The sequence below is a fragment of the Centrocercus urophasianus genome, unplaced genomic scaffold (assembly GCF_019232065.1).
Source record: "Centrocercus urophasianus isolate 14NV4802_14NV808 unplaced genomic scaffold, USGS_Curo_1.0 seq_5, whole genome shotgun sequence".
NCBI lineage: Eukaryota > Metazoa > Chordata > Aves > Galliformes > Phasianidae > Centrocercus > Centrocercus urophasianus.
The window spans coordinates 4423090-4438303 of NW_024885088.1; the positions used below are offsets into that span (position 1 = coordinate 4423090).

At 40.2% G+C, this 15214-nt stretch overlaps 1 protein-coding gene across 2 annotated transcripts in view; it reads right to left on the minus strand.

The window, feature by feature from the left end:
• Positions 1-4738: 4738 nt before the first annotated feature.
• Positions 4739-15214, minus strand: part of SULT4A1 (sulfotransferase family 4A member 1) — a 30891-nt gene continuing 20415 nt past the window's right edge. Inside the window, exons 5-8 of one of the 2 annotated variants that reach the window (XR_006171487.1) lie at positions 13936-14030; positions 11785-11923; positions 8022-8141; positions 6396-6481 (exon numbers count right to left, since the gene is read on the minus strand). Coding sequence is in view for 1 of the 2 variants with exons in the window: in XM_042835045.1 (XP_042690979.1) it covers positions 6369-6481; positions 11785-11923; positions 13936-14030 (347 nt within the window). In the remaining variant the exon portion in view is untranslated. Of the gene's footprint in view, positions 6482-8021; positions 8142-11784; positions 11924-13935; positions 14031-15214 lie in introns of both variants that reach the window. The other variant, XM_042835045.1, reaches the window with a different exon arrangement.

Below are 15214 nucleotides of genomic sequence, written 5' to 3' on the forward strand. Positions count from 1 at the left end.
TTTTGTTATTTTTCAAATCCCTTGCCAGGTTCAGTTCCATCTGCACCTCGGCCTTCTGATTACATCTCTACACCTCCAGAGGTCATCCCTGTACTCTTTCCAGGCCACGCACCCTTGCTTACACCGCCTGTGCATTTACTTCTTAGCCAATAAAACAGCAGTCAGTCACCTTCTAAGATAACCTTTTTATTCGCCTTCCCATCGGACGACACGGGACCTTTCTGTCACTCCACTCCGAGCGGATCCTGCTGCTCCCAAACGAATCTCCTAGCGGGCTCTGGGCCCGGCACGTGCAGATGTTACATGCCGCCCAGCGGAGGCGGGAAGCAGAGTCACCGGTGGTGGCAACACCCCGCTCTACTTCCGCCTTCTGCAGCTGCCGGGACGCTGTTGCCATAGTAACGACGCTCCTCGCTCCTGATTGGGCAGAGGAGCCCGCCGTTGGCATGGCTGCAGTAAGGAGGGCCCCTTTTGGATGCGGGGCTCAGCTTGGGCTCACACTGCCTTTGTAAAGCGAGGAACGGAGATTCATGGTATCTTACAATCATAGACTGGCTTGACTTGAAAAGGACAGCAATGATCATGTAGTTTCAACCCCCCTGCTACATGCAGGGTCACCAACCACTAGACCAGGCTGCCCAGAGCCACATCCAGCCTGGCCTTGAATGCCTCCAGGGATGGGGCATCCACAGCCTTTCTGTTTTCCACAAGCAGGTTCAGTATGTCCTGACAGATAACCTGCAGGATGAACACTTCAAGAATTTGAGTAATAGAATCATGGAATGATTCTTGATTTGGAAGAGACTTTAAAAGATCATCTAGATCCAATGGAGTGGCCAAAGGAGGGATGAGTGTGCCCTAGGGGGCCTGCCATGCACAGAAACCCCGATTTCTGGGCTCTGGAAGCCTACTATGGGCCCTCCTTTGTGGGTATGGGTCCTACCTCCTTGGCAGGGAGTAGTCAGCATCATCCTTCCTTTCTCTGATACATTTTTCTGTATTCACTAAGCCCTGTTCTTTTGATGAGGCATAAATAAAATACCATGGGGCTTGAAATCCAGATGTTTTCCTTGGTTCTGTTGTTGTTCTGACCAGAGTGCTCATGCCTAGTGCTTTGTGCTCATGTGTCTACAGCAGCCTTCTTCCAGCTGTATGGAAGCAGAGGTAAAGCTTGTGAAGGCAGTGGTCACAGCACACAGTTACACTGGCTGCATTGCCACTGTGTGTGAGGATTACGTTATTATATTATGTTCAGTGTTGGCACAGGCTGGATTATGGGACCAAAGCTAGTGACCATGGGTTTAACATCCGTGCGGTGGGTTCTTTGTAGCTCATAGAAGAAGATTTATGATGATTTGAGGAGACTACTACTGTGTGAGGTGCAGGACTGCAGGACATGCTCTGTCTCCTTGCAACTGCAGCCCACAGATCAGCCTACACTGAAACCACCGCCCGTATCAGTTTCAGTTAATATGTCAGACTGCATTACAGCAGCTGAGGAGGCAGCTCACATTCGCATCTGCTGTCTCCCCTCCACAGTGGCTATTTCTGACAGCGAGGCAGAGAGGACAGCTGCAAGTGATGGCTTTTAAAACTGTTCTAGCATGTATTCTCAGAGCTTGTCATCTGTGCACAGGGAGAACTCCAACAAAAGTTGTTTTATGGCATTATGATTTACTAGCAGACGAAGTTGCAAAATCCAGAAAAATTATAGTAGTGATTTGTTGCAGGAACCTCGATTAGGTCCCTGCATTAACAGGAAGTACAAAGGCTTCTTCTTGTCTCTTGGTATTAACAGCTTCACTGTTTATAAAATTAGCTCATGGTAAGGAATCCTACCGGGCTAACAGAGAATGACTCTCACGTAAAGTCATAAAGAACAGAAAATTTACCCTGCATTTTTGTAAACTTTTCTTGCATTCGTGCATTCTTGCAAGTCCATGCAGCTCAGATGTTTTCAAGGTGCTGGGTGTTATATACAGCTGTGTATGAGTTAAGCAGGAGGTCTGAAAAGAGGTTTTCTTTGGTTTACTTGCAGAATCTGTTGTAGCTCTGCCATATTTGTGAGAGGTTATCTATATAGAGAGAACCCAAGATGGACTGGAATTGCTGCTGATTTCTTTGCTGCTCCCTGAAGACAGAACAGCAATTTCATTAAAGTGTTACTCAGCACTTGAGGTCTAAACCTCATTATGCTGAGATCTGTTTATTTTTAAAAGAAGGTGTTTGTTTTGCAGACCCCCTTTCCATTTCATAATAAAGTAGATGGCTGGTTACAATTATTTCTGTCTTCTCTTTGTGAAATACAGCATTACAAGCAGCAGAAAATACACATCTGCATACGTTTTGTGATTCAGACACTAGAGGACAGCAGTCTGCAGATCCTGTGGCTAAAGGAAATCAGTGAGTGAACACACTAATAGCTGAGAAGGATGCAGTGAGATTACACACAGTTGTTTCTGTACTATGTCCTTTCTGTGGGTCACTGAGTCTGTGGTAGTTTTGTTAATATTATTTGATTCAGCTGTTGAATCTATTTTGCCTTTGTATTTTGATGGGAGAGGCAAATGATGTGACTCCCTCTAAACCTTTGCTTTTAACTACTAAGTGGCATTACTTAGAATCCAAGCAAGTCTGAATGGCTTATGACAATGGTGATTTGGGCCTATGAATCTTTATTATTATTGTCAGAACTGTTTATGCGATGTTGTATATACGAATTTATATAAAAACACTGAGAATCTTTAATGATCACTCATATACTTTGTCTTTACTACCCAACTTCACTGCAAAGAATACTTAAATCTCTTATATTCCAAACTGCACAAACATTTTTTATCTAGATCCGTTCCCATTTTGGTTCTTCATGCCAGCACTTAGGCAAGCCACTTAATGCTGCCAATATTTTAGGCACCCCTGGCTGAAGCTTCAAATGTAGATAGCCAGTGCTGACAAAGAACAGGTTAGAGGTTTTGGCCCCATTTCTTTGCTTCCATTTCTTTAAGAAGTAGCAGCTAGAGAATTTTGGCTAGCATTTTTGAGTGCTGCTTAATGTGCACCTGCTAAGTGAAGGACTGAGCCTGGGAGGTGTTGTATTGGGTGTGTCCATGAAGGCAGATGACAAATGAAGGCCAATTTGTACCAATTAATAGTAAGAGTACTCAGCGCTTTACAGGTCAACTGCTGGCCATTTGAAGTACCACTACAATGAAACCATCCAAACCTTCCCCCTGTATCTTGTTGATTTGTACCACTAAATGTGTTACCAGCTACACAACAATGATAAATCGCACTAACAGTGACTTCTAATTTTGTAGCAGCTAGCAGAAGAGAATTAGCAAATTTGAATGTTGAGGGGGGAAAAATAACGGTTAATTTTATGGTGTTTTTCATTTACACTCAGTTTACATCAGTAAGGCATTCTCTACAGATACATCCTGGGGCACTTGATCGAGGGACTTGTATAGGGGTCATGCTGACATTGGTTGAGCTCTGAAGGTTCACACTGTCAAAACATGGAGTTCACCACCTATTGCTTTTAATAGATTGAAATGCTTGGAAAGACCTGATATCCAAAGGTAAAATTTCAGCATGGCTTCTATGGGAATGGGCTTTGGGCGGGCTTCTGGTTTGAATGAATTTCACCGAATGGCTCAGGGCAATGAGGTCAAGGGACTGGAGAGATGAACTCTGGCGGAGGAGAGCCTTTGTGGAAAGCAGATTCTTAGCACACAGTAACTTTGTTGTCTAATATATGGAGTTCCAGAATAGTTGTAGATACACAGTGGATTATCATAGAAGCTCTTGCTGTCTGTAGTATGTAGTTTTTTTGGAGCGAACTAGCCGTTCCTCCTCTAGATTGTTAGCTGGTGACTGCATATACTAAATTTGGCATTAGCAGACATAGACATAAGTGTTAAAATGTGGGTTTAGAAGCCACCAGCTTTTGATTGAGGGCTGAGGGTGGTTGTCTTCTGCAGCAAAGGAGATGGGCTGTGCTTGAGAACGGGGATATGATCTACTAGTGTCTTCAGAAACACAAGAAGCCTTTTAAGTGACTGGTAAGGATAAATTACTTGTATGTCCTTACGTTAAAGCAACTTCAGTGGATTTTTTGTGCTAATGAAATCTTTCTTCTGCCTCAAACTCACATTAAGTGTGGGGAAATTTTGTCCACTCAGTAGCAAGACACAGGAGACAACTATTCCTTCTGCTCCTGCCTTCTTGAAGACTTACCAATTTGTGGGTTTTGGCCTTCTGTATGACAGTCTAGGACTCCAGAATAGGGCTGCCTGGGAGACAGAAGTAAGATAAGACAGAAGTGTAAAATCCTGAGTGGATGGCACAGTGACTGTATCAGCCACCACAATTCAAGAACAAAGGAACATCAAATTATACTGTGTGATGGCAGCCCCTAAGCAAACAAAGGAAGTCCTTTTTCTGCACTGTGTGTGGAGTCTATTACCACAGAATGCTGTCAATTCCAGCACAGAGGAAGAAAAACTCCACAAAGAGCTACTAAACACAAAGATGCTCAGAGAATGCTATGCTCTCTACTACATTCTTGCATAGGCATTTGTTACTAGCAGTGTCAGAAACAGCTCACAGGGTCAGGCAATGGTCTGATTTGATATTGTGTTTCTGCAGTTGTTCTGTCTTAAGTCTGGAGGTGTTGGTAGTGAAGAGGATCCATCTCCCAAGATGAATAGGAGGGCTACAAAATGAGCAAACCACAACGCATGGAACACATCTTTTATTCAATAAGCGAGCAAGCACAGAAGTATAATGTGTAGTGCTTAATATTCATACAGTACTAAAAATATAAAAATAGAAATAAAATTTCACAGAAAGCATTTTCACTCACAAATATACAAGGAAAAGTGCTGTCAAGCCACATCATGCTACACCACTTGCCAGCTGAACTGACAGTTTGTTTCCCAACAGAACTGAAACACTAAAAATCTGCTAGTCCTTCCTCACAGCTTTTGGTGAGATTGAATATTTGACTAGCAAAAATGGGCCTCCTGCAGCTGAGAACCTGAAAGGCATTGATGTCATTACCTAACAGCATAAAATCATTCTGGAGAGCTTTACAGCAATAGTAGACTACTTCAGGCTGTTTGCATACCTGTCATAGAAAATAAAAAAGATAAAGTAATAAACTTGAATTCTGATTATAATCCAGACAAGTCATAGCTTACAATTACTGAAACTATCATGCATACACTACTCCCACCTGGTGATGTATTTTTAAACTCTCTTTCTTCAGTGCTGCTGTTTCCTCTCCCTACTTAGTGTGTCACACACAACCAGCCTTAAGTGAGGTGTGATGGAGTCCAGTAGCGCAAATAGTATTGCGTGCTTTTAACTTTTGGTGGAACTTGAGGATATCCAGCACCTTATCTTCTCTTCCTTATCTAACAAGTGAAACTCAGATCTACACAGGAAACTGACATTAGTCAGCCTGATTCCTGGAGAAAAACCTCTGCATCAGATGTTATGCTTTTTAGCCCAGTTTTGATGGACCGAGTGAGAGCTGGGGACATAAAAAGCTTCTGTTCTCTCACCTTCTGCATGGAGCTGAACTTCACAGAATCACAGCATTGTAGGGGTTGGAAGGGACCTCTAGAGATCATCGAGACCAACCCCCCTGCCAAACCAGGTTCCCCAAACCAGGTCACACAGGTTCATCCATCAGGAAGACATCCATCTGAAACGTGGGTGGGTTTTGTGATTAGAGTGACAATCACAGCTGTATTTCATAACAAGGCCTGTCTTGCAGAGTATGCCAGTACACAGAACCTACTCAGAAATTACACAGATATGGGTGCGCAGAACTTAGTGTGAACCCCACTTTAATCAGCTACTATTTTGGAATGGGATTTATTTATACTTGATTTACCAGCTATAAAAATAAATATGATGAGATTAACCCCTGAGATCATTCTAGCATACAGTTTTGGCCTGTTACTTGATTCCCTCTGAAATAATTTATTTGGTTTATGGACAGCTATTTAGGTTCTAGTGAAAAGCTTTTATAAAATATTAAATAATCAATGTGGGGCTGAAAAGGTGTACATTCTAGTTGCATATATGATACATACCTTATACTGATATAATACATTCCATAGCAGCTGAATATTCTAGTATTGTCTAGGAAGTTCTTGTGTGTGGATGAAGAATTAAAATACCAGAAAATAAACAGCTGTTCAGGATCAAAGATAACTGTATCTGTTATGGTTTACTTAGATTGATTTTCTTTCTTTAAATCTTGATACACATAATAGCTACAGTAGTTTGTCCAGCAGGTAATAAATGAATGCATAAAGCACTTCTAGCTATATCTGGATATCATATGCATGCATTTTTTATAAATAAAAATCAAATGTGAGGTCACATTTTCCCATCTTCTGTTTATATACTAAATCAAATTTCTCATTCATTGAAACAGTGAAGATGTCTTTCCACAGCCCAACTCGACCTGAAACATAGAGAGGGAACACAAGTCAGAGAGCAGACAGGATACCAAATTTCTACAGTCTTGTTATGCAGGGCACAAAGTATTATTTGTGAGAAGCTGACCAGTATTAGCTTTCGCTGAAACCTCAGTAAGACCTGAGGCTACTTTGTATCTTCCCCATTTGCCCGATGCTACAACTCTTGCAAAACCCTGAAGTGAGTACCCTACTGTGGTCTGGATTTGGAGACTATTATCCGAGAAAAAAATCAGATTACAAGATTTTGCTCTAGCCTTAATGAGCATTAAATACAGATCTTGTTTTGGATGTTAATTCAGAAGTTGATTTCTGGTGCCAGTGCAAAGTAAGGATGTTTAATAATCCCATCACCTAACAATGCATTTCAAAATGACTGTGCCTGTACCACACATGGGTTGGGAAACTACCCAAACGGTGCATAGAATACAGACCATTAACTAGATTACTGAATATCGATGAAATTTTAGCATAGCAAAATTCTATTATTTTACACTTAAAGATTAATTCTACAGATGACTTTTCAAAACTGAGGGCGACAGTTTGTTAAATACTTAAATAATATCCATTGAAAAGAATGTGTACTATACACCCAGTTTGTGCCATTTAATTTTGTACATAAGGAGCAGAAAGCTTTCAATGGATGTGCTATGGACACAATACTTCTTCAGTGTATGGAGTATTGCCTACTGAGGCCAGCTAGTAACATAACTTGCTGACACTGCTGAAATCACCAGCCAAAAGCTAGAGCTCCCTTAGGCGCTGATTCTTTGCAACAGATTTTGTTTATGTCATAGTCAGTCAGGATTATTTGTTGGTGTCTCACTGATATTGGGTATAAATAAAGACAAAATCCAGGCTTGTTCAGCTGGAATAAATGAAAGGAAAACTGAGACTGCGGTACCACTGAGTTTAATCATAACAGCAAGAGCAAAACTACATGCAGGGAACTTAATTATGCATTTGATGCATACAAAGAATACCCATTTAATTTAATTACCATTGCTTTTATGCAGCAACTCTATAATCGAGCCGTAAGACAAAACTGTTTGAAACCTCAATAAATTACACATTTGCATGATGATGCAGTATGTGTGGCAAGGACCATTGCATGAAAAGTACTGCCCCAAAACGCCTACAGGTCTGACAGTGTTGCAGTTTGCTTTCAGGATCCAAAGGTCAAAAGAACATGAAAGTTACAGAAAATACATCACACATATTTCTTTTGCAAAATGTCTCCTTTATCAAAGAGACTTAAAACATTTCCTGCAACCATAAATATCTGATAATAAAAATTAGTTGTATTCTCACAACTATAATTGCATAAAAGCCCGTATTTCCATTTCAACAATGTTAATAAAACATTTTCTTCCTCTGCTTGGGAAAGATAAACTTTTAATTTCTGAATCTCCCTAACAACACATACAAACAAATCATAGGTATTATAAAGGGCATATGCAGTAGATTATTTGTAACATGTTTTTTGTTACCATATGAATGGATAGGTTGTCAAAAAAAGTCACCCACCTGGTTTATGATTTGAATCATGCAACTGTGTAAACTATGACTCAAATATAAGTAATATATCTAATCATTTTTCTGCTTTCACAGAAGCTCAGGGTTATCTTCAGAGTAAAGATCAATGTGCTAAAAGAAAAAAAAATGAAGAACTAAAATAAAGCAAAATAAAGTAAATGTAACTAATGACAAATTAAAAATATTTGAAACAAATTACAATAAGCTGTCATGTTATTGCCAGAATTCTTTGTCACACAAATGAACAGAAGAACAAAGCTCCGTTAATGAAGCTACATTCTGAAGTAACAAAATGTTGTAAAAGCCAAAGACAGTGAACAAAAGAAATTCAAAATAAGAATATTTTTAATAAAAAGCACATAGAGAGCAAATGACAAAATATCAAATTTGCTGCAGTAGCTGCCTTTCTTGCATATTAAAAAACAGAGGGATCTTTTTTGAAAGATTTGTAGAAGATAAGAATAAGAGGCTCAGAACTTCGGGGGTTTGCAGGCTCTACTACAAAACAGCGAACACTAACACTGCATATGGAAGTGTGCACGCAGCAAAAGCAGGCACTGCCCCATTTGTGTGGGTGAACTGGGCAGTGGGGACAAAAGCTGACCTTTCTGCCTGCTGAAGGCCTCAGCAGCAGCTCTATTCTCTTTTCTCTGGTTTTTCTGATATTATAGCCTCACCTTCCTTCCACAACTGCCTTTCTGGCTTTCACTAGACAAGGAGGAGGGATTTTAGCTGTGCACAGCAAGTCGCTGATGCTGCTCCACAGATCTCTAAGAGAGCAGAGGCTAGGTACAAACCTAGGTTTCCGTGTAACTTGACACAATTGAACAGAGGAGGCTCTGTTGATTGCAAAATCTTGCCTGAAACTCCAAGGTGCTCAGGATGCCTTACCAGACTCATTTTTTGATCTTGTTTTCACAGCCAAGAAGTAGGCTGGTAATCTGCTGTAGTAGTCAGGTAGTCAGGTAACCTGCTGTAAAATTCTACTGTAAACGAGATGGTTTGTGGTTTTCACACAAAATGCACGCTGTGTTACATGTTGAATTTTCAGTTTGAAGTGGGGTGAGAGTAGGATGAGAGTTAAGATATCTAACAGCAGAAAAACACACTACACTGTGGATACTGGGCTGAAAACTAGAGGTCTTTCAGTAAAACTCCAGTCTTTCACCCTTACCAGAATTTTAATTCAAGCTAGCAATCTTGAGATATTTATTTCAAGAACTCATCATTTACCAGAACATAACTGCACTGGAGCAAAAGAGGTGCCATATCACAGTTACAGAACTGCTCATAGAAGTTCATCTTCCAGATCCTTCTGTAACAACTAGAGTGTACAGCTTCTACGTAATAATAACAACCTTTCAGTGCCAGGTTCACAAATTCACAGATAAAAGCAAGGATGTTTGAGCAACGCCTTTTTCAAAGTACGACATTCTGAAAAGTACGTGGCAACATGCACAGAATACAAATTAGTGAGGGTCAGTTACTCTGACCATAGTCTGGGCAGGGTAATGAAAACTGGCATGAAGCTCTGCCAAAAAAAGACAAAGGCAGTATAGAATATCAGTAAACCTGCTTTCATGGGAAACAGATCCTCTCACACAAACCTGACCGAATGTTCATATGATTACAGCCTGACTGATTAAAGGTGATTGCAAAGATACAATGGACTTTTTTAAGGCATGTGATTTTAGTGTTTTTTTAGTATATTATGTATTATTTAGCATATTATAAAATGTTCTTTGAGTTTAGACAGAAAGGTTTGAGGAAGCTGCAAAGGTGGCTTCTGTGAGAAGAGCGCAGGAGCTGCTCCACACACTAGACAGAATCAGTTCCAGATGGCTCCAAAGCAGACTCACTACTGGCTGACAGTGCCTCCATGATAATGAATTTAAGGAGTAAACAGCTGTAAGAGAGGAGGTAAAAAAAATATGAGAGAAGCAACACAAAGTGAGGAAAAAAGGAGTGGGAGGAAGTGTTGTTCCAAATGCCAGAGTGGATATTTTCCTGCAAGTACGTGGACAAGACTGTAGTGGTGCAGGTTGTCCCCCTGCAGCCTAGAGGACCACGATGTAGCAGATTTCCATGCTGAAGCTTGTTATGGGTCACCCACGCTATAGCAGTTTTTTCCTGAAGTACTGTACCCCATGATGAGGCCCATGGTGGAATGATTCTTTGAGAATTGCAGCCTGTTGGAAACTCCTGTAGTGTAACAATTTGTGAAAGGCTGTGTCCTGTGGGAGGGATTCTCACACTGGAGCAGGGGAAAAGTCTGAAGAGAAAACAGCAGCAGAAAGTAACTGTTGTTAACGGGTTCCCCATTCCTCCTGTGCCACTCAGCGTTGGAAAGATGTGGGAGAATGAGGACTGAAGTCAAGACTTGAGGGAAAAGGGCATGAGAAAAAGGTGTTTTTTGTTTTGTTTCACACTATCATACTCAATTTTTAATTGGAAATCAATTGATCTTCCCCAAGTTTGCCCGTGATGCAATCTCCCTTTCTTTATCTTGACCAATTAGCTTTTTCATTCTTTTTGATCCACCAATATTGCTGAAGGGAACTGAGAAAGCAGCTTGGTGGATATCTGTCAGCCAGCCCCACACCAATAAACAAAATGTATGATAAATGTATGATAAACTACTTAAAATAAGTAGTCAAGAAGGACTGATGATATTTGATGTTTTTATCAGACATTTGAAAATACGTGTAAAAATTACAGTTAAGAAAACTTGCAGATAACAACAAGATTGGCTGAGAGAAGTCATGTGGAAAGGGCTCCTACACAGAAACCTAAGAACAAAGTATTCAGGTCACACTGCCTGCATAAGGGACAATAACCTTTAAACCACAACCACTGAAAAGACCCTGCAGCCATGATAAGCATGAGCTTTATGCATGATGCTGTAACAAAAAGTGGTAACATGGCTACAGACAGATAAACGAGGGGAACCAAAAGTTCCAGTTCAAGTCAAATTGTATGAGTGGCTAAAGTGATCTCTTTAGTTTGATTTCACTTTGGAAAAGGCACTTGTGAAGCTGACACAGGAACTCTCCATCGCTTTCTTAAGTCCTCATTTTCAAAAAGAGTTAAGTGCTATGTTAAGTAAGTTGAAGGGCTTCTTGAGTTTATTCTTCTATGCTTATCAGAAAGAAGAATTAGAAAAGAATTGATTTTTATTACACTAACGAAGGACTAGACTAGATCAAAGAGCACTTTGGATTCCTGCAGAAAGGCCTCAAAAGAACAAACATCTATAAGCTACACACATTTTAGACAGCCAAGGCAGACAATGAAAAAAGCACATGAGAAGAACGATATGTTCTTGCCATTTGATGACTTCAAATTAGAATTACCTGCTATTCCAGAGAATCTCATATAAAGGTTTTTAAGCCAGGACAAACTACGAGTAATTGTACATGCTTTGATATTCCAAATGTCAGAAGGAGCTAAGTGGTCTTCTCAACATCAATAGTATATTCAGTTGAATTAAGCCAAAGACATCTTGTCTGCTTAAACAGAGCAGTTTGGATGGTGTTGCATATAAGCTGCTGAGCTTGAATGTTTCTGTTCTTTTTAGTCATTTCTATCGTTGTTACAAAACAACTCCCAAAATTACACCAAAAATCAGTTTTCCTCTCATCATTTATGTATCAACATTTTGCCAACACCTTAACATATCTTGAAGGTTTCTAAGCTGTCAGTTGCTTTTTTCAACTTCCACTCTTAGGATTTTTACTGTGGGTTTTAAACATACCCCTGCCAACAGGAAGTGCTTCTGCATTACAGCACTGATCAATGAGTTGATGGCAGTGTTCCACCATGGATTCCAGCTGTGCTTTGTCATAAGAAACTCCTAAGAATCTCACCAATTGCTCAACCATTGTTGCCAAGTCCTGTAAGAGAGCATTTAAAGATGAGTTTATTTTGCAGTATTTCAAGTGAATTTATAAAATGATTTTCAATATTTCAAAACCATTTCATCATGATGAATGTGAAAAATACCAATGAAGAAGTTCCAGAAGCATCACTGTCTTAAAATGCTGCCACCTTCTGATTTGCTGAGAATAAGCCCTCACATTCCAAGTAATTAGAGGAGGACAAGCAGGAAGGTACACAGATGCTGTGATGCTACCAGCTTTCAGCAGCATCCCTCAATGCACAGATGAGAATGAAAACGTTATTCAAAATTGTGGGTTTTAAATCACTGCTACCAAATTAGCATCATTATTCTGCTTCACCACATCTTCTGTCAGAAAGTACAAGAAAAATATAAGCTGAAATTGTATATTTATTCAGCTTTATTGAGTTCTACCTTGCTCTTGCCTTTTTGGAGGTTTAGACATAGGAGCTGGGTTCATCCTATGTCTGCATTAATTTTCCAGTCAAATATCATAGAAATCATAGAATGCTTTAGGTTGGAAGGGAACTCAAGGATCGTCAAGTTCCAACTTCCCTTGCCACAGGCAGATCAAGTACTAGATCAGATTGCCCAGGTCCCCTTAAACACTTCTGGCCAGCCTGTGCCACCACTTCACCACTCCCTCAGTAAAAAACTTCCCTCTGACATAAAATCTAAACCTCTCCTCCTTTAGTTTAAAACCATCCCCCTTTGTCCTATTGCTATGTACCCTTGTAAAAAGTTGATTTTCCTCATGTTTATAAACTCCCTTTAAATATTAAAAGGCTGCAATGAAGTTTCCCTGCAGCCTTCTCTTTTCCAAGATGAATAAGCCCAGCTCCTTCAGCCAGTCTTCATAGGAAAGGTTCTCCAGCTCTATAATCATCTTTGTGGCCTTCATCTGTACGCTCTCCAAAAGCTCCACACCATTCCCATGTTAGGGGCCCCAGTCTTGGACACAGTACACCAGCTGGAACCTCATGAGGGCAGAGTAGAGGGGGTCAATCACCTCCCTCACTCACCTTATTGGCCACTCCTCTCTGACAGAATCCAGGACACCACAGGCCTTCTGGGCTACAAGAGCACGCTACTGGCTCATGTCAGTTTTTCATCAACCAGGATCCCCAAGTACTTCTCAGCAGGGCTGTCTCAAGGTGTTCTTCTTCCAGGTTGCATACGTATCTGGGATTACCTTGACCCAAGTGCAAAACCTTGCACTTTGCTTTGCTGAACCTCATTAGGTACATGTGGGCCCACCTTTTGAGTTTATCAAGCTCCCTCTGCATGGCATCCCTCCCTTCAGCTGTACCAACCACACCACTCAGCTTGGTGTCATCAGAAAACTTGCCAAGGGTGCACTCAATCACATCATCTGTGTGATTGATAAAGATGTTAAAGAGTACCAGTCCCAAGATGAACCCTTGGGAACAGTGCTCACTTTGAAAATGTTTATTAATCCTCAAAAATATATTACTGCTATATAGGAAATGGGAAATGATGTTCAATGTAGTACTTTCATTACATTTCTGATTAAAAATAAAGTGGATTTATCAGCCAGCATGCTGTAACAACCCTAGAAGTTCACCTCATGCTACATCATTACCTCAAATTGTTTTTAAGACAGATTCACAGCTGACAGTAAGGACAACCAAATAATCAGAATAATTGTGAGATATGTGAGACAAACCCCTAATGAGAGAGACTTCAGTTCTCACTGATACAGAACACACAATAAGACACTCATTTTAAATGAAAGTCAAGGGATGTGTAGCAAGAGCACCTGCTCTGTGTGAACTGTTGACCACCTATACAAGCAGGTAGATTCCTGAATAAATTACTAGGTTTACAACAGTGCTCATGGAAGCTATGAATGCCACTGCTTTAAAAATGGTATCAGAGATTAGAAAGCTCAAACACGGGCACAAGAAACAATTTTTAAACTTCATATGTTTTACATGTTATGACATTTAAAGTGTTTAAAATGCCTCTTTGTTACATCTAACCTACCTTGTGCATATCTTCATACTTGAGGAAAAGTACATTGGCATCCATATGATGTTCCCAAAACTCTTGGACATGTTCAAACCACGAACCATATCCTACTATAGATACAGAAGATATTACGATTGGCATGAGGAAATATTAATACTGTTGTTATTAATTCCCCTTCAAAAATGTAAAAATGAAAACTAAATTAATTTGGGTGATTAACAGCCTTAAGAGAGTTGTCTGGTTTTGCTCCGTTGCCATGCACAGTGACTTACTTAATTGGAAAAGAACATTTCTACCAGTGTGGAATATTCAAAAGAGCTAACCTAACCTAAAGAAAAAATACTCAACTGAAAGTGCAACCATATTTCACTATGGGCCTCTCGGGAGCTCAGTATTAGTAATGCCTGACTACTGCACCAAAGTTGAGCCAATATAAAAATTACAGAGATATATTTGCAAAAAGTAAATTTTCAGTGGCTCTGACCTGTGCAAATTCCTGCAGTTGGCGTTATCAGACTGCACCTTCCATTACTCAAAGCACAGACAACATATGTAATGGAAATCCATATACAGTGGAAAATTCCATAAAGCATCTGCTGTGACGGACAAAGAACTGCTAACAGCCATTATCTTTTCTTTATTACACAAGTATTGAAGAAACACACATAGTAATATGCTTCACTGTCATTCTCAGAATACTAAAGGTGTACCAATAGAATATTCTATTTATCTTTTGCTTCCTCTAAAATCTAAGACTTATTCTCTTCTGTTGTTACTTTCTTAGCATTTCCATGCAACCTAGGTAGATATTCCAGAACATGCTCTCAGATATATTGTAGCTAAGTTGGTACACCAGGAGGGCCCATGTTCCCAGCACTGCTGAGGCAGTGGTTAATAGAAGCTCCAATCCCCTCAATTTTTTTCCTGCTTTATTTTCCACTTCTCTGACAAAATCCACATTTGACTGATTTTTGTCTATCTTTGTGTGTAGCAGAGGTACAGACACTGGCATTTATTATCTAAAAGTATGTTTTGCTGCCAACAGTATCAGAAAGGAAAGCAAAGGAGAAATGCATTACAGAATCACAGAATTGCATAGGTTAGAAGGAACCTCAGAAGATCATCAAGTCCAACCCGCCTGCTGAAGCAGGTACCCTACAATAGGCTGTATAGGTAGATGTCCAGATGGGTCTTGAATTCATCTCCATAGCAGGCTCCACAACCTCTCTGGATAACCCATTCCAGTGCTCCGTCACTAAAGAAGATCTTCCAAATATTTGTATGGAACTTTCAA